Here is a 19139-nt window from a genome sequence, read left to right as displayed (position 1 = left end):
TGAAAAATTGTAACATAACAAAAACATTTCCCAGAGCGCACATTTGGGCTCAGTGCCAACTCTTTAAAACCACTGTTAATGACAGTACAGTCGCTGTTCAATATGGAGGCAGCTGTGCAAAGACAGACTGCAGACGAGAAGGAAGAACATCATCAAGTCGGGCGGGGGAGGGGGACAGAAAGCACAATCTTGAGTCAAGCCAAAAAGTTGCTTCATAAGGTGAAACACCCTTGAACTTGGGTGAAGTTCAAAAACTGGATGGTCACAACTGTGTGCTAGAAGGCACCCCAACCCCAAGATGAACTCCCAAACCTGTTCACAGAGAATCCACAGGAGCTTTGGTATATAAATGGAGAAATTACAGCTCAAGTCTTTTTATTTCCTGAATTTCCTCTAATAAGCATGTACTTTTTTAAAAAAGGAAGGAAAAAGGAAACATGGAAAAGGAACACATCTATCACTTGTTTGATCATCAGAAGTAGATGATTCAGCATCTACCTGCTCCTTGTGTGTGTGAGGGAGAGCCCTTCTTTCAGGATGTAAGCAAGGATTCCTTATGGGATCATAATGGGGAATTGCTGCCACAAAAGTGGCCCTTTCACAAAATCTCCAGACCCTTTCTCAGCGAACACCTAACAAGCCAAGTTTGAGCTGTTCCTAATACACACAGATTCTGCCATTTCCAGGCCACATATTCTCCCTTGGTTTTGTTTCTGAGGTCCTAGAGGCCCACAAGACACAGACCTGAGAACCAGACAAAAAGGACTACTTCGAGCTGTAGTGGGCCAGGCTTGCTTAACCGGGGCCCTGGGTTATAGAGAGTTCACCTGCTACTTTAGGGAAAGGACTGCTGGACTTCACCTGCCCCCTGGCCAGTATCACTAGAATTAGAATCAATAACGAGTTAGAGACCCAACTTTATGAATATCAAACACTTTTTAAAAAGCAAGGATATTATAGATAATCTTTCTACATATAATGTGGTATTTGAAGATAAAGTACACAATGTCATGAAAGAAAAACATTAAAATATTCTATAATTTTCAGAGGAGAGAGGATGGTAACTTAGAGTGAACCTCAAATAATACTTTACAAGGGGCTTTAGGAAGGCTGGATGGCCATTCTTGCCCTTGGATTTCTTCTCTATGAGTGTTGCATCCACCTTCCTTAAGCAGTTCAAACTTCTTATGGGCTGCTCTTTAAATAAACATTTAAAAGAGAACACTTAGGCAGACCCACCAACTGAATCACCTGAGTAACGACAGCACTAAGTATAAGAACCATCCTACAGAGCTCTCTTTCTGAAAATTAATCTGAAGCTGAATGCAGAAACAGAGGAGAGCACTCTGGAGGAGCAGGGGAGTATCATTTCTAAAAACTCTGGTGGCTGAAAGGGGTGGGACTCCACTTCTTACCATCGAAACTCAAGTTCTTTACCTAAAATTTCTCCTTTTCAGAACATATTTTGAGGGCTGGGACAGATTTTGTGTTGGAAAATGAACAATATCATATTAAATGACTTCATATTCACCGTGACACAGGTAATTTTCTGCTGATAAAATTTCTTTTATAGAGCTGACCTTTTAGATTCATCTTCTTTGAAAGTTTGGATGGGGGCAGCAAGAATCTGCTGATCTGCTGAGGGCCACAGCCCCTTTCTTACCTGTAATAACAATCTCTCATCGCCTATGACGGCAGCTTGGTTCCAATTAATCACTTCAGAGAATGGCAACTCCCATCCGTTGCTGAGCATCACAGGGACGCAGGCAGCCTGGGTAAAGAAGGGGCTTCATGAGTATGAGGTTAGGGAGAGTAGGACCACCCCAGTCACGAGTGAATTGGTTCAAATTCTATCACTGCTCTTTCTTATGTTGCATGGTCCTAGGCTACTTAGGCTGCGGAGAAAATAAGCTTTCAGAACTGTCAAGTCGCATGAAGTCTGTACGTATCCAGACTTATTTTAATATTTGTAAGTCTTGCCCTAGAATGCCAAAACGCCATTTCTATTCCAGTCCACGGCTTGCCTGACCTTACTTCCATGAAGACTACAGGCCTCGCTGCAGAAGTTTTATTGATGTAACAAAAGCTTTCACCAACAAAGTTCGAGCATAAAACCAACCTTGAATATAAACATTTAGCCAATGGAACTGCCACAAGTTCACATGCAAAATGGTTTACCTCCATGTTATGGGTAACAAAGAGCAGAATGGGACCTGACTTTCTGATGTAGCATTTTGTAGACTTCATTATCCCAGGGTGTCCACCTTTCCCTTGCTCTGCACACACCTAACTCAGAACCTTATTCCCTTCAGTGTGGAGTGATCCAACTCACCATCACACCAATTTTCCATCTGCACTGGAATCTAACAGTCAATGCACATAAATAAGCTAGTGACAAAATGCTGGTTCCAGGTAACTCATAATCTGAACCAGGGAAAATGCATTCCATGCAACATCTCAGAGGGCTAGAAGAACGTTGGTGATGCATGCCTCACAGAACATGCAGAGCACACTGGGAAGGACTTTCAGGAGAAGGAGGCTCTTCTGCTGGATGACACAACAGAATGATTTGTAGTTAGGATGACAGGGGCAGGAAGTCATGAAGCACTGCAGCAAAAGCACAGGTTCAGACAAGGTAAAGGGGGCCAAGGACACCGTAGCAAGAGGACAGCAAAGGCAGGATCCAGAGAGGTTGAGAGTGTACTTTCTCTCTGCAGCCAAAGAAGGCTAGTTGCTACCACCAGGTGGGAAATACGGACTACTCTCTGGGCAGGAGAGGGGTTTTCTGCAGAGTGAGGCTGATGAGCAGAGTCTCCCCCACAGGCTCTGGAGTAGAGCAGGATCTCTGAATTGCAGAGCCTGGGAAGAGTGGGGTCAAAAAAGTAGCATGACCCTGTAGAGCGTCACTTTAAATTTAGAGGGACCCAGCAACAGAGCCCATCATGGGGATGAAGCTTATATTTTGCTTTGGGGGAGTATCCACAAGATACCATTTTCATTGCTCTTGAGATTGGCTTACCAGAGAAAGGACAAGGTCCCTTCCAGGAGCCCAGCAGGACAGACTGGCAAGCAGATCTGCCTTCTGTTCACAATCATGTCCCTGAAGAACCCACCTGCCCTGGTGGCAAAGCCATTTCATCTTCTGCCCAGAGGCAGCGAGAATACCCTCCCACAGTGCCCACTTTTCAAATACGTTTCCGATTTTCTTGGGAAAATTTTCACATTCTCAAGGAGAACCACATTTTCTGTTTAACTATTCCAGGCAAGTTGTTAAGGTCAAACCCACCGAGTGTGACTTAATCTTCAGCCCTACTCTTGGGAAGTTTCAAGGTCTCTTACCTGCAAAGCCTCCAGGAATCTGAAGGACCCAAGCCTGCGACCACGAGGAACCAGACAGAAAGTGGCATTGTGCAGCATTTCCCGATAATCATACCTAGAAAGAAAGGGGGAGTCATCAGCATACGAAGACCCATCAGGGAAATGAGATAGCTGAGCATTGGTGGGTACCTCCATGCATAAATGTACCCAGAACACTCAGGAGAGCCCCAGGGTGGTTGGAGGGAGCAGCTCGTGCTTTTTTATTTTGGGAGAGAAGCTTTGTTGTACAGAGGACAACAAACATGAATAGTCACGTAGGATAAAGCAATTGCATTCTCATTTGCAAACAGTACATAAAAAGACAAGTCTGATGGTCCTAGTGACAATTTACCGTATCCAGTCTTTTCTTCCAAAATGATTTTTTTTTGTCTTGATGAAATATATTGCTCCCATAGGCTTAAAAACAAAAAGAAAATCACTGCTGTATTCTCCTTTACTGCCATGCCACACAGCACGACTAAAACAGTTCTTGTTCCTTATCCTCCAAACCACACTGTTAAAAACTACCTGGGCCACCTGATCACAAGCACGGCACAACACTGGTTTGTTCCTCCAAGCTGCGTTTCCACATTTAACCAAGAACATTCAGTTACAGATGATCACTGCTGTATAAGACATGACTTAAAGGAGAGAGAAGAGGCAAGACAGAAGGAAGCTAGCCCAAGAAATGAGACAGAACGATGTCAAGGGGTCGGGTAGAAGTAAATATGGCAAAGAGGATACAGAAGAAATCGTGACTACTTTAACTCACACACCATTTAATGGTGTTATACTGTTGTTGCATTTTGGGGGAAAAAATACAAAATATAACATGAGTATCACCTGTCTATGCTAGTGAAGTTTAGGAAAGATTAAAAGTATTACTTTGTATAAGACTGTTACTTGAAAAGTGATCACCACAAACACATTCCAATACATACAGTTTCAAGTTCATTATGAGTTTAAGGAAACTTGGGCAGCTAGAGATGGCTCGTGCCCTGTGAAAGCTCTGGTTCCTACAGCCAGGAGGAAATCACTCTCATTTTTCAAGAGCTTCCAATGCTGAGCAGACAGGTGTGACTTTGACAGTAGCATATGTCACCAGCATTCTCTGACTCTAATAGTCTAATTTAATCATAGCCTGAAGGCACTAGATTCTTCCTCCTCTTTTTGGGATATTGATATATACATTTATATTTTTAAAGCCCACATCTATTTTTATATTCTCATACAAACTAGGCATATGGGAGTAAGCCAATTTTCAATTATAAACCCGTCATTAAGAAGAGACATCATGCAAAGGACCATTTGCTTAAACAAGCGTGTACAACTAATTTGCACAAGAAAAGGTCACTGTGAATAGATTAAGATTATCTCCATTGAGAATAAAATAAAAAACCCTTGCTGCATTAATTAAACTGCAAAACAGACTTCAAAGTAGAAAAGATTTTTAAGAAGGTTCAAATTTAGCTAAATAAAAAAAAATATATTAAATTATGATGGTAATGACTTCTCTTTTCTCACCAAACATAGAAAAATAATTGAAAAGTTTCTTCAAGTTCAAATGTTGATAAAAACTGAATCCCTACTTAACAAGAAGAGGGAGATGTGTATACAAACACACACACACACACACACACACACACACACACATTTATGTGTAAAGTTTAAACAGATTTTAATATAGAAAGGTCGAATATACTGTAGACTACAGCAAGGTTTAATGGATGCTCAGAATAGAAACCCCTGAGGGACTGGCAGAGAAGGTCCTACATCCTCATCATTAGGCTGCTAAAAATGTAAAACCCTATTAGTGTTCAGGATTGTAACAAGTTTCAAAGTTGCCAGTTGCAGAATTTACTTTAGGGAATGGGTGGAAGAAGAGGAAGGGTAGAAAACCTATAGGAAAAATTTAAATGTGAGCTAAACTAAGGTGTTGACTTAAATGGTTGCTCTAGGTGCTGATGTAGCAAATGAAGTGACCTGTGACTGAAGCTTGTAGTCATTTTCATAATGAGATATGGGAGAACAACCTGGAAAGAGTTAGGTACCTGCAAGGTAGCTGTGAGACCAAGAGCAAAACACAGGTGCTTTCTGGGTCTCAGTTTCCTCATCTGCAAAAAAGCCAATTGGACTAGAGAATAAAGATTCAATTACAGGGCTGGGGAGATAGCTCAGCTGGTAGAGTGCTTGCCTTGCAAGCACAAGGCCCTGAGTTCGATCCCCAGTACCGCAAAAAAAAAAAAAAAAAAAGATTCAATTACAACACTTGGGTTAATGCTTCATGTTACTATTTTTAGGTAAGAGAGAGGAATATCCCTTGAGAATATTCCACGGCTTGGAAGGTTTCCACAAGTTTCCATAAGTGTGTATGCATAGGTAGCATAGATATCGCTTGTATATACACAAGGTATGTTTAGCATGTATGTATTCACATTGACACACGGAGACATTCAGAACGTACATGCCTAACTAAGAGTAACTCAGATTTCCAAGCCTGCTCAGCCATGAACCCACCTCTTTTGGGCTGTATGGACAGTGAGGCTAGGCATACCTGGTGTGCTCTAACTGAAGGGCAGTGATACCCTCTCAGTGGGGACAACAGTCATTTGGGCCAATGGTGGTTCCAGTTGGCCTTTTGCTTGTCACCCTCCCACTTAGTCCATGTGATGCTTTATTTTCTAGATACTGAAATCCATTCATTTATTCAGTCATTCTTTTGAGCAACACAATGTTTTACACATTTTATCATTCCTACAGATGTTGTCCAGAGGTCTTCTCTAGTTGCTAGATCTACCAAGAATCACCTGACCACCCATGAGATGAGAACTTAAAGTTCTGTAAAATCTCCTGGGGGTATTTGTATTACAAGAGGAGATTATAGCCAGTCTTCCAGAATGACACTTAAAGAACTCTCCTGACACTCTCCCCAGCAAAACAACTATTTAACTAGCAAAAGACATAAAAACATTTTATTTAAAGCCTCTGAAACTACCCTAGGGGGATAATGACAAATAAAGAAATGTTCATTTGAGAAAAATCCACCTACTCTTGGCAAGAATTGTCTGTGCCATCCGATCCAGGACCTGCCCCTTACACCTGCTACCAGCTCCACCTGCAGGAGCTGTACCCTGGACAGCCTCCTAACTTCCGTCAGGAAAGTGAAAAAGACAACCCACAGAAGGGGAGGAAAAATATTTGCAAATCATGTATCTGATAAGGGACTTTTATCTACAATACATAAAGAACTCTTCTGATTCAACAATGAAAAGATAAACCAATTTTAAAACAGGGTTAGAATTTGAATGGACATTTTTCCAAAGAAAACATACAAAGTGCCAATAAGCACATGAAAAAGATACTCAGCATCATTAACCACTGGGGAAATGCAAATCAAAACCACAATGAGATATCACTTTTCACCCACTATGGGTTATGAGGTTCGAAAGGACAGATGAGAACAAGTGCTGATAAGGATGTGGAGAGAGATCAGAACTCTTCATACATTGCTGGTAGGAAAGAGAAAATGGTGCAGACACTTTGGAAAACGGTCCAATGGTTCCTTTTCAAATTAAAAAAAGGATTTACCATATGACCCAACAATTATACTCTTGGGGGCATTTATTCCAGAGAAATGAAAACCTATTTTCATGTGGAAACTCATTCACAAATGTGCACAGCAGTTTTATCTGCAATAACCCCAAACTGGAAACTACCCAAATGTCCTTCAATACATAAATGACAGAAGAAATTGTAGTACATCCATAGCTAGAATACTTCTCAGCAATAAAGCAGAATAAACTCTTGATACACACAACAACCTTAAGGAAATCATGCTAAGTTAAAAAGTGAATCTCAAAAAGGTACATGCTGCATTATTTCATTTACATGACATTCATGAAATAACAATTACAGGGCTAGCAAACAGACTAGTGGATATCATTGGTTAGGGGTGGGGTAGAAAGACAGGTAGTCTTGACAGGTCAAATGAGGGGACAAACTTTTCAAACTGGCTGTTCCTCCTCTTACTCAAATTTAGAAATATAAGTCATCTTATAATCTTATATTACTTAGAAGTAAAAGATAAATATATACTATCCCAAGCAAAAAGGTAAAGGGATGAGACATAAACTTACTGAATGTTTAGCTTTAATTAATAAATAGTTTTGTTAACCTTTTCAGATGGTCATTGTCCCCACTCTGTAGGTAATAATACAGAAGGTAGAAGGGTTTTCATAAATAACTGCAAAGAAAAGTGCAATAAAAATCACATGACCCTGCATTTAACCTAGAAACCAATATCACTCAATGGCCACAGTAATTTTCTCCTTAAAGTTGCATTGAATAATGTATGGGATACACCCCACTTAAAATGGGCAACATAATTGAAGTATTTCCCCTCCATATGAAGCACACTTTTGCTGGCAACAATTCAGTGCAACTGGGGAAGGTGGACCAGAGTGCCCCAAGATGTTCTTTCAGACACTAGTGGTCTGCATCACCTGGGAACTTGGAAGCAAAGCAAATTCTCAGCTTCATGCAGACCTGCTGAGTCAGAAACTCCAGGGAAAGGACCCAGGATTCTGTTTTAACAAGCCCACCAGGTAATTATGATGCACCCTAAATTGGTAGAACCATTGGCATGGTAGTTAACAGCTTAGTAATTAAGAGCTTAGTGGTTAAGCAGCTTTAGACTCAACCAAAGCCGGGTTCAAATTCCAGCTTTGCTATTTACAACCTGAGTGATCTTGGGAAAGTTATTTAATTTGTTTAATCTCAGTTTCCTCGTTGGTACAAGAAGGATAATACTACCATTGTGAGGATTAAATGATACATTTTAACTAAAGCACAGGCACATTATAAGCAACCCATAAAGGGCAACTCTAGTCATTATAGCTGAAGGGAGGCAACAGAACATAATGGAAAACACAGCCAATTTAAAGTTAGAAAATCTGGGTTGAGGGATATGGGTTTTGAATCTACCACTTCCTATCTGACCCCACACAACTCACTTAACTTTGCTGTGTCTCAAAGTTGTGAAGAGCAAATGAAATTATGTACATGCAGTATAATCAGTAAAACACTATGCAATTGCAAGTTATTATGGTAAATTATATCAGAAGGGAGGAAAAAAAATGAAAAAAAGCCTAACAACAACTAAAAGAAAAAAGAAAGAAAAATCAGATTCCCAAAGATAGAGCCAAGAAACAAATGTGGAGCAGACCCTTTAATAAAATAAAATGAAAACAGAAGCTGTGAATCACAACAGAACAGCAGCTTCTAATTGAAAGGATTTTGCCTTATTATCAAAAGCTATGTAGACAAGGATGTCGCTGGTGAACCGAGCAGGTCCTCCTGTGGCTCCCTCGGTCCCTCTGTAGCACGTACATTTGCCAAATAAGCCTGCATTTTGCTAACTAAAGAGGACAGGAAAGAAACAAGAGATCCAGTCTCTCATCTCTGTATTCACACAATTCTAGTCTCCACAGGATGTTACAGTTTGTCTCAAGTATTTATTTATAAAGTAACTTAACATCTACAGCTGATCTGTTCCCTCCAGCCCCCATTCTCATAAGTAATTAATCTTCCCGGTTTACACCAGGTTTGAATCATATTGCTTAGGGAGGGAGGGAGGGATGGGAGGAAGGAAGGAAGGAAGGAAGAAAACATAAAGAGCTATGACAGTTGCAATCCCATAATTCCATAAAGTGCACTGGGATGAGGAAAATAAAATTAACGTCCTTGGAGCAACAGTGCTGTGCTTTTCTCATGCATCCAGCAAAGAGCAGGTGGATGCTTACTGAGGATCAGGCACTATTCAAGGAGCTGTGGTCCAGGAAAAGACAGGTACCTTATGTGATTAGAACCCGGAGACAGAAGTGCTAGGATGGAGGCACCGGGTGGGAGTGAAACGGGGAAGAAAAGGAAAGGGCACAGTTGGCACTGGTGGGGACAGTGCGAGGCAGGGATGCTCCTGGAGGAAATGGCACCCTGAATAAGTATTAAAGAAGCAGAAATAGTCAGCCTGCCAAAGGGGTATGAGGAGGCCATGGACATTTTGGGGACAGAGACAGCACAGCAGGAACAAAGGCACCAAGGTGAGGGAAAGCACCCAGTTTAGGGTGGGCAAGATGGGGGTGATGGGTACAGGTGGGATCCCACTACGGTGGCCTTGTACATTATCTTCTGGAGCTCAGACATGACCTTATGCAGGTGAATCTGAGTCACTAAAGGGCTCAAGCTGTAGAATATGAAATGATACCAAAGGGATCCTCAGGATTCAGTGTAACCCAGCTCCATAGGAAGGAAAGTTCAGAGCGCTCAAAAGCCTGTCAACATAGGTCACAGCTCGTACCAGTAGCATCCCCATTTCAACTCCAGGAATTCTAAGGCCACTTACACTTGGCTGCCTCTGGTCAGTCCATACAACCTACAGTGCCTGGAAACTGAACTCCCTAGGAGGCCAAGCCCGAAGCAGCCCACCTGATTTCAAGCCTTGACAACAAAAAGTCACCATTCAAAAAACCCTTTCTTTCCTACTCAAAACCCTGCTCCAGGTCACCATCAGCGGGTCAATTCAAGATGACCCTCTGTTAGTTACTAAGCCTCAGACCCTCCTTGGCCATCCCAGATTTAACACTAAAATTTCAATTATTTTTGAGAAAACTTTAAAGTCCAAAGCATGTAATATGAAACTGGCCCATGGCACAAATTTGAACTGAAAAACACATGGGCTGGAGCCAATCATTTGGCTGGAAAACAGATCCAGCTGGCCACTGTTCTTTCTCCGAGCTGTCTTGGAATGGCACAGGCTCCTGCGGTCTTTGAGAACTCCCTGGGCTAGAGTGTCAGTTTCTCACCTGCTCACACAGTCTCCGCACATGAATGAGCTGCTCCGTGTACGGGGGTCAGGTGGCTGCAAAGCAGCTACTCAAATGTATGGAGATGGGCCCTGGGCATGGCAGATATATTTGGCCTCAGCTTCAGGGCACTTGGTGCCAAGGGAGTTAGTGGCAAGCGCTTCTTCCTTGGAAGTGGTGCAGTTCCTCACACCACTTCCAAGGAATGCTGTGTGGAGCACCGTCTCCTGCCAGGACTGCCAGGACACCTGGACATGTCAAGGAGTAGCAATTTCTTTTTTGTGATACTCCTCAGCATGTGGCTGCCAATCCCAAGCTGTCCACTGCAGGGAGCAATGCTCAGAGAAAATCAGGGGCAGGTATTTGTATTCCCCCTTTCACACTTCTTGGCTTTCCACAGAAGACAGTCTCCTTTCTAAGTCCATTTATAATCAACTTCAGTATGGGGAAGGGAGGGCGATAACACTCTGGGCACTGTGGCTAGGGCATGAGTGCCTGGAGAGGCACCTCGGCTCCCATACATGGCCTCCTGGAAGCCATATGTGATATGCATAGTCACACCCACTTTCACAGGAAGAAGAGAGTTGGGAGGATCCTTGGAATCAAACATCCCCTCTGAACACACTGGCTCATATACTTACATCATTTCTAAATTCCTCCACCACCTCCCTGTCCTAAATATCTACTGACAGTGCCGAACTATAAGCTTAGACTAGGTGGTGATCACTGTTAATGGACAGAGCATGTACCAGGTACAGCTTGCACTTCCAAAGGGATGGAAGACCTTGTTGCTTCCTGATCATTAAATAGCAGCTTAATGGTTAATGAATAAAGATATGTGAAGAAATACGACTGCCATTAATGATAATAATTGGAATAATAACCCCAGTGATCAAATTTTTTTGGGGGGGGAGGGGCACTGTACTGCACAAACTATACTATTTATCTTGACTGCTACCATGTGAAACAGGTGCTGTTGACCCCATTTCACAGATGACAAGGTAGAGTATGGGTTTGTACAAGGAGGGCAAGGTCTACAGTGTGTTTCGTTGCCTCTCACAGCCTTTTCTAGGAGGGCAGAGTAACAGGGAGCCAGAAAAGGAGAAAATAAGAGACTCTGAATACATTGTGCCCCATGACATCCATCTCAGGAAGCTTTCGAGAGGAGGCGAGGTTTAGCAGTACCAGCTTTTATACTTGGTAATGCCAAATTTCAAAACTATTTGGAGATAAATGCAATTCCAAGGCACGTGGGTCTAAATTCTCTGGTTAGAAGTAAAACATTTCTGACAATGCTAAATAAAGAGGTACCTGGGTACAGAAGGGAAGGGAAGGCATTAACAATAAAACAGCCAGCAGCAACAATGGCCTGGGATGGATAAACGGCCCAGAGGGGCTCAAACAGGCTGGATCGCAACAGGGAAGCTGGAGGTCATTATTGAACCATTAACCTTTCACCAAGCACTGCCCCGTAGGGTGGCCAGATGGAGTGGGGCCAGGAGGCATGGCCTGAAGCCTGAAATGAGCAGCACAAGGAAGGCAGGCAGTATGGATGGCAGCTCCTCCCCCAGGACAGGCCAAGTCCCAGAAGGCCAGCTGTGGAAGGGCACATCATGCCCCTTTTTCCTTCACCTACTTAACTTCCACTCCTGCTGCCTGGAAGAAGCCTCCTTTGATGCCTGGAGTCTTGACCCCCAAGCTGACTCTGGGGCTCACTCTATTAAGTCGCCATCTTCTTATCTTCCTTCCCCTGACCTCAAGGAAGGAAGGGCTTTGGTCCTACTCTCCATCAACCCCATGGCTACTCACCCTAGGACTGGCCTAAGGTAGCCACCAAGAAGAGACATTAAGTGGATGAAAAGTGATTAGTGTCCACCAATATTCGTTTTGGTGTACAAGGGGCGTTGGAAGCCAGAAGGAGACAAAGGAGAGATTCAAGTCCCTGGTCACAACAATCTCACCCCCAGCTAGTAATCACACTCCAACCCTTGATCATGCCACGCCAGGCCTGCTTAGGATGGTTTTCACTCTTTAGGTGGAAACCAACTTTCTTAGGGACTTCGTTTCTAAAGTCCTAGCAACTTGGTAAAAAAAATTTCATCTTTTCTCTGTACAATGACAAGGGTGGGAAATTTGTGTTTTACCAGGCCTGATAAATAGCTCTGTTTGCAAATCCAGTCAAATGCATACAGAGCAGTGTTCACACCTTCCAAGACTGAGTTGAACGAAACAAGCATAGACCCTCCCCCATGGCTTCTCCAATGACAAACACTTCTTGGTTCAGAAGCAATGATTCTCCATCCACAGAAAACCCTGGGCTCAACCCAATGTTCCAACCACGTCTCTTCTTGATCCAAGACACACTTTCCTCTGAGGCCAACCTTAATCAGCCCCCAGATTAGGAGGATGCTTGGAATTCCTGCTGGGCCGCTTCTTATAACCAGGGAAGGCCCTATGCAGACAGAGGCTGTCTGGTGCCCTGAATTCTTTGTCAGTGCTTAAGCCTTTTGTCTGGTCCCCGCACTTAAGTGATTATAAAAATACCTTGAGAATCCAATGACTCTTCATGAAATGGTGCTGGTTCTGCTAACCTCATCTTCCCTTCTCTTCCCATCACTGGGTTCTATCTTATGGCCTTTGATGATCAGGGCCAGTTCCCTCCTGGGCCTTTTGCACTGAAAATGTTGGTACAATATATCCTCAAGAAATTACAGACAAGCAACATGATATGAAATTTGCATGAAGCAAGTTGTCAGTGCAAAGTTTAATTTTTTCCTATCTGGGTATGTAAATGTGTAAACATATAGATACAGGGGGTGTGAGTGACCCTAGGACATAAAACTTGAGTTATGGCAAAAGGTCTGATGTCCCATATTGATTTCCCAGCTTACCCTTGCAAAAGAATTGAATTCTTAGGGATCGGAGAGGCCCAGAAGTCTCAGTCCTGTCATTTCCTTTGGCAGAAGCTCAACAACTCCCTGGGGAAGACAGTCTGTGGAGCTGAGTCACCCCTCCCTCCACTTCCAGCTGGCCATACCTCCCACAGTCCCCTTGAGAAGCAGCTAAGGAGCTAGCCGTCTCCTAGGTGGCCTCGTTCTGGGAAGAGGCTGTGGGACACAGAGAAAATTGAAGCATCTGAATGGGGAGAGGTAGACCAGATGATCTGAGAAGATATACATACATACATACATACATACACACACACACGTATACATACACACACACACAATACATACGCACACACATACATATACACATACACACATATACATACACACACATACACATATACATACACACACATACATACAGACATATACATACACACATACACACACACACACACACACACACACACACATACATACATACATATGTCTAGGCCCTGATATTTGCTAACTGATGCTTAGCAAAATAGTCACACCCCTTGCCTTGGCTGACAAGGGCCCATGAAAACTGCCCCCTGCCCACAGCTAATGGCCCCTGTCCTCGCTCACCACCTGCAACTCTCGGTTTCTTAGCATGGCATACTCACTTCCACCTCCTGCACTCGCTGTGACCTCTGCCTGGAGCGTGCTTCTCCCAGACCCAGATGCCCATCAGGGTTCAAACAGCCCTTCCTCAGAGAGGCTCCCAGAGTGGCCTGGGTGCCAGGCGCTCCCTCCCCACTGCTCTGTTTCATCTCTGCCCTGGCAGATAATGCTGTCTGAAGTCATGCATGAGAGTGTTTTGCTGGCTTCTGGTTTTTCTCCCCAACACCCTTGGCCCTTCTTCATTGCTCTGGCCCTAGATCCTAGCACTGTACCTGGCCCAAAGTGATCTTTGAAGACATTTTTGTTGAATGAATGTCAGATCATTCCACCCTTATCCCCTTCCTTGGGGGTTCATAATGCCTCTGAAGTCATGAAGTGTCCAGACTGCTGGCAATATTCACAAAGGAAATTCACACGACAAGTTTCTAAGGATGTGGTGAAGTTCCCCTCTTCTCTGTTGCATGCAAAGCTAGCTTTATTTCTCTAGTTAATGTTAACATTCATCAACTTCTTCAAAAGCCATCTGCTATGAAAGCAAGAGTCCATGAAAAATGTCTTAAAAAAAAAAGGAAATTAAAAAGAAAAGAATGTTTTTATAAATATTTGTGTAGAGTGATATAATGAAACCTGCCCAAACTCATATCCAGAATACAGAGTTTCTGGTCCTGATTTTGTCATTAACTGATTTAAGCAAGCAACTTAGGAGTCTATGCTCATTCTATTTATAAAATGATATATCATTCTAGTCTTGCCTACCTGAGGATCCATCCAAGGAGGCAGTGTATATGAAAGTAAATGCAAACTCAGAGGACTTATGGAGATTAGGAGAGATGAGGCTACACTTTTCCTGGCATGATTTTTGTACATATGAGGCATCATGTAGAAGATGTCAAAGGCCTGGCATTGTTTGTGATTTTTTTTTTTTTTCATCTCCTATGAATCCCAAATTGTTATGGCATAGACCCAAAAATCCAGCCTCGGCTTCAGAAGTACAGATCATTTTCCAAAAGAAGCATCTGGAACAGCTAATTTGTTACCACAGCCAATGATGAAACACACGATACTATGAGGCTAAATGGCCAGCCATGATTCCCAGCTTTCCCTTGTACTAGGTTTCAGCTATTAACCAATCAGTCTATTCTCAGGGTATGAATTTGCAATGAAGATGGCTCTGAACTCTTGGCTAGGGGGCCCTCAAAGAAAAAGCAAGCCTGTCACATGGACCATCTTGTTGCTTGGTTTCCATTCAGGTATCTTGGCTTTTAAATAACTGTCAAGTAAAACTTGGCATCAAAACACAAAGTGAGGAACTTGCTTTGTAGAAGAGCTGACAGCTCTGCTGTGTGTCAGATAGATAGCTGCTGAGAGTCAGCTCCAACGGAGACTGCGTCTCCTTTGGAAGGCTGCTGCTACCACAAACCACCTTTCTTGGGATTAAGTCTAAACAAAATTCAGGAATGATCTTTATGGAAAGTTAACCCAGCAACAGCCGATCAACCATATCCCTTTCCACAAGTGTTGGTTTTGGAATTAGAAAAGTTTTGGAGGTGCGAAAACATAATTGGAAAACTTTTTTTCCCTGCTTAAAGGGCTAATTGATTTCACAGGTGTTTAATTATCATTTGCTGTGAGATAATACCTTGTAGTGCCATAAAAAATGGATTTAATTTTCGAGTGCTTGCAAAACCATTGCCAAAGCCAAGTTAGAGCTAAAGCTAGATAATTATTCTATAAATCAAACATACTGCCTCCTTTCTTTGAAATTTTTAATACTTGGGGATAATGATATCTGACAACCTTGAAACTGACATGAAAAGGATTTGCCCACCAAGTGCCAAAAGGCAACCACTGGAACATTTCAGGCAGTTTGGTCATTAATGGGGACTCAGGAAGCCTCAGGACCCTGCCTGCATGCTTCCAAAATAGGCCAACAGTCAAACCATTGGTGTGTATCCAGGCACAATATTCTCTATGGTCAAATGGTCACACATCCGGTAAAGTCTATGGTAAAGCAGACATGAAGTCCAAATGCCCATAAAAAAAAAAAAAAAAGCCTGGGAAAAAAAAATATATAAACTCTAAAAGTCCCAGAACATGCAAAGTAGAGCTTTTGCAACTTGATCAATGAATACTTTCCCATCTTATGCTTAAGGCACAATACTTGTGCTTTCCGTAATAACAAGGGAGGGAAATCATGAAATAAAAAAAAATGTTAACAGCTGGAAGACACCACAAAGAGCATCAGTTCAGACACCTCAGATGACAGTCAGCAGAAACCTGCCCAAGATTTAAAGGGTAGTTCTGAGGGAGCAGAGAAAGGAAAAGATATTTGAAAATTAATTGGAGTCCCATTCTCACCCAAGATCTAAAAATAAAAGAGGAAACTTTTTAAAAGAAAGGGGGGAAAAAGTTAAGCTCATTTCATTAGAGGGCCTAATCTTCACCAAAGCCCAGTTTCTACAGAAGTGCTTGAATGGCCTTAAATAATCGCATGGTCAGTTTAGTTGGTGCCACGTATCGAATATTTTTTCCCCTCAACTTTTATTCAGAAGCTGCTGAAGTCATAACAAGTTGCATTAGAATAAGTGTGCTTAAATGATTTATGAAGACGGGGCAATCTGGCTGGGTGCACACACACTGTCAGCATTATTTATTTCATGCCTGTATACACAGCCTGCATGTGCCCAAACCTCTGTATGATATGTATTTTCAGATGGATCAAGTTGGCCTTCACACTCTGGTTAAGATCTCACTGATTGTGTAATACAATCAGTGCCATTTCTGGACATTGTATTTGGGTACTGCTAGTATGAGCTTGGTCCAAAGTCAAGTAGACAGGGCAGGGGAAATCTGGGCTCCACTACAGACTGAAAGGCTGGGATGGAAAAACATCCATAGAGACTGGCTCAGGGTTACAGTAGAAACTCCTGCAATGTGTGGAAACAGTGGGAAAAATTAGAGCTAAAATATATGGAGAACTTACTGCATGCCCACCCTTCTGTAGTCCACTTGGCTGTTTGATATTTCAAAATCCTACAATGTGGGTAGAAGTATGTCTCTTGTATTTATGGAAGAGGAAATTAGGGATTAGACCTAATTTGTCTAAATTCACTTAATAAGCAGGCAGGTGAGCTTTGAACTGAGGCTTTTGGAGGGCAGAGCTTAAGTTATTATACACAATACACAGAGCTTCCCTTGCTTAATACTTCTTGGAAATGTCCCATGAACGAGCCAAGTGAATTCTATCTTGAAGGACACCATGAGGACCACTCTGGAATCTACTGGATTCTAACCAGAGATGTGTCTGGCACAGAGGCAGAGCTCTTATGCAGCCCAGAGTCAAAAATGATCTCCTTCCTGAGGGTGTCCTCTATATCACATCACTCTCAGGTTGCAAGTGAATAGATAGTGAAACGAATGTCCATTCTTCTGCTATATTTTATTCTAGCCCAGGCCCACCTTTGGAAGATGGAAATCTCAAGACCTCTTTCTAAGAATTCATGTGATTTTTCTTCTCCCAACTTGTCAGGAGGCTTTGGTAAGGACCAACAAGCTGCCTTTGAATTTGCCTATAAGCTTGTATGGAGTCCCTACTGTGTGTGCAAGTCCTTGAGACCACGCAGACAGACTAGAGGCGAGACAAAAAGCTTGTAGAAGACAATGCTATTTCATTCTTCCATCTGCCTGTGGTACTTACACTGGAACCCTACTGGGTACCAGGCATTCTTGTTATTGGGAGCAGGTAATATGGTGGTGAGCAAAGAAAAAAAAAATGTATTCCTTTACCTTACAGAATTCACTGCCTTGTTCAGGAAGACTGAGAGTAAAGAACTAAGCAAATAATAAAATCAACAGCTGAGGTGAGTGGCCCAGGGAGAGACTGACGGCTCTGGGAGAGGACATGGGAAAGAAGTCAGACCTGGTCAGGAGATGGGGATTAAGTGGAGACATAAAAGATAAGTGTCAAGCAGGACTGGTGTTGGGGATGCAGGGTTGACAGTAGTTGCAAAGGCCATTTAAGACATTTAAAATACATCTGGGAGAGCAAAACATACATGCCACAGCCAGTCATCTTCATAAGTCAAAAAAATCTTGCTGTGCCATAAACTAAATCCTTAGGATGTTATGCAAAGCAAAGGCTGGGACTTCTCACTGCCTGGAAAAATGAGTGCACCTAGGCTGGAGGTCTGGAGAGTTGAGCACTTTCAGTTGACAAGTTGTGGTAATCGAGCATTCCAGATTCCACAACCAACAGCTGGGGGGCTGGCATTAACCCATGTAGCAGACAGGGAAGCTGCGGCAGAATGTGCCTTACTGATTGGACTAGAGTTGATGAAACGCACTTAGGACTGATGCGGTCCATTTACCTGCTCTTTCCCCTGGAACCTGCCAACTCACCTATCAGACTACTTATTTATGATCCCCTTTTCCTGCTGCCTCAAAATCCTACAGGTTCTATAGAGATGATGCCAAGTCCCTAAATAATCACATTTTCACAGTAATTAAAAGTCAAATTCCCTAATTCCCTAAATGCATGAGCAGCTTGAATGCCTGTATTTTGCCCTAACATTACACATCTCTAGGGTGAAGGGAAACCATGATAGGAAATATTGAAATGACTTAATTGCACAAAGAGGCAGCCTTCCAATAAAGTAGCAGTGGACTGGGAGGAGAAGGAAACCTGAGGCTGCTCGCAGGAGGGGCACCCAAGAGCCTGGCTTCTGCTGTTCCTCAAGTACTGACTGCTGTCGGGAGAAGCCAGGCGAAGACATCTTTCTGCTCCAGTGACAAGTCCTTCCTGCTGCTTCTAATTGTTAAGGTGAGAGAGGTGGACAAGGGAATTTCAGTTATTAAGGCATTAGCTTGGATTGGAGCCAAGAGTAAAAGAAAAGCCACAACTGGGCTTTACCCCAACAAAGATGCTGTTTCCATCCATCTTCCTCTTAGACTAATTTAGGGATTAAGGGACCTCCCCAAGAACTTCCGAGACTACAAAATAAAGATCATGTTATGAGGTCAGACCAGGCCAAAGCACTGCAACCTGTATCTTCAAGGATGCTAATCCCTTAGGAAAAAACTGGAAGAGTTGAAAAATACATACATGCATATATACATACAGATAGATCACAAAATACAATTTCTATTCTCCAAATCAAAATCCTCCTTAGAATAAGAAAGCTGATAGGAAAAGTTCAAGGAAAGGCTTATAAATAATATAAAATGTGTTTAGAAAATAATACCTTAATATGCAGAAATAATAACAATGTGATGACCAGGACAATGGCTAGCATGCCCGTGTGTGCAGCACTGTGCCAACAGCTTTACATACAATACTGTGCTCCAGAGTCACAACTTCTGAGGTTAATACACACTGTGATGCCCACTTTAC

At 42.7% G+C, this 19139-nt stretch overlaps 1 protein-coding gene across 1 annotated transcript in view; it reads right to left on the bottom strand.

Annotated features, from left to right (window-relative positions):
* Ext1 (exostosin glycosyltransferase 1) overlaps positions 1–19139 on the bottom strand; it is a 262925-nt gene that overhangs the window by 30214 nt on the left and 213572 nt on the right. The window contains exons 2-3 of the mRNA XM_047547298.1: positions 3340–3433; positions 1664–1771 (exon numbers count right to left, since the gene is read on the bottom strand). Coding sequence (XP_047403254.1) covers positions 1664–1771; positions 3340–3433 — 202 coding nt within the window. The remainder of the gene's footprint in view (positions 1–1663; positions 1772–3339; positions 3434–19139) is intronic.

Source organism: Sciurus carolinensis, chromosome 1, assembly GCF_902686445.1.
Source record: "Sciurus carolinensis chromosome 1, mSciCar1.2, whole genome shotgun sequence".
In the NCBI taxonomy this organism is placed as follows: domain Eukaryota; kingdom Metazoa; phylum Chordata; class Mammalia; order Rodentia; family Sciuridae; genus Sciurus; species Sciurus carolinensis.
Note: the sequence above shows the minus strand (reverse complement) of the source record. Positions and strands in the feature narration are given on the sequence as shown.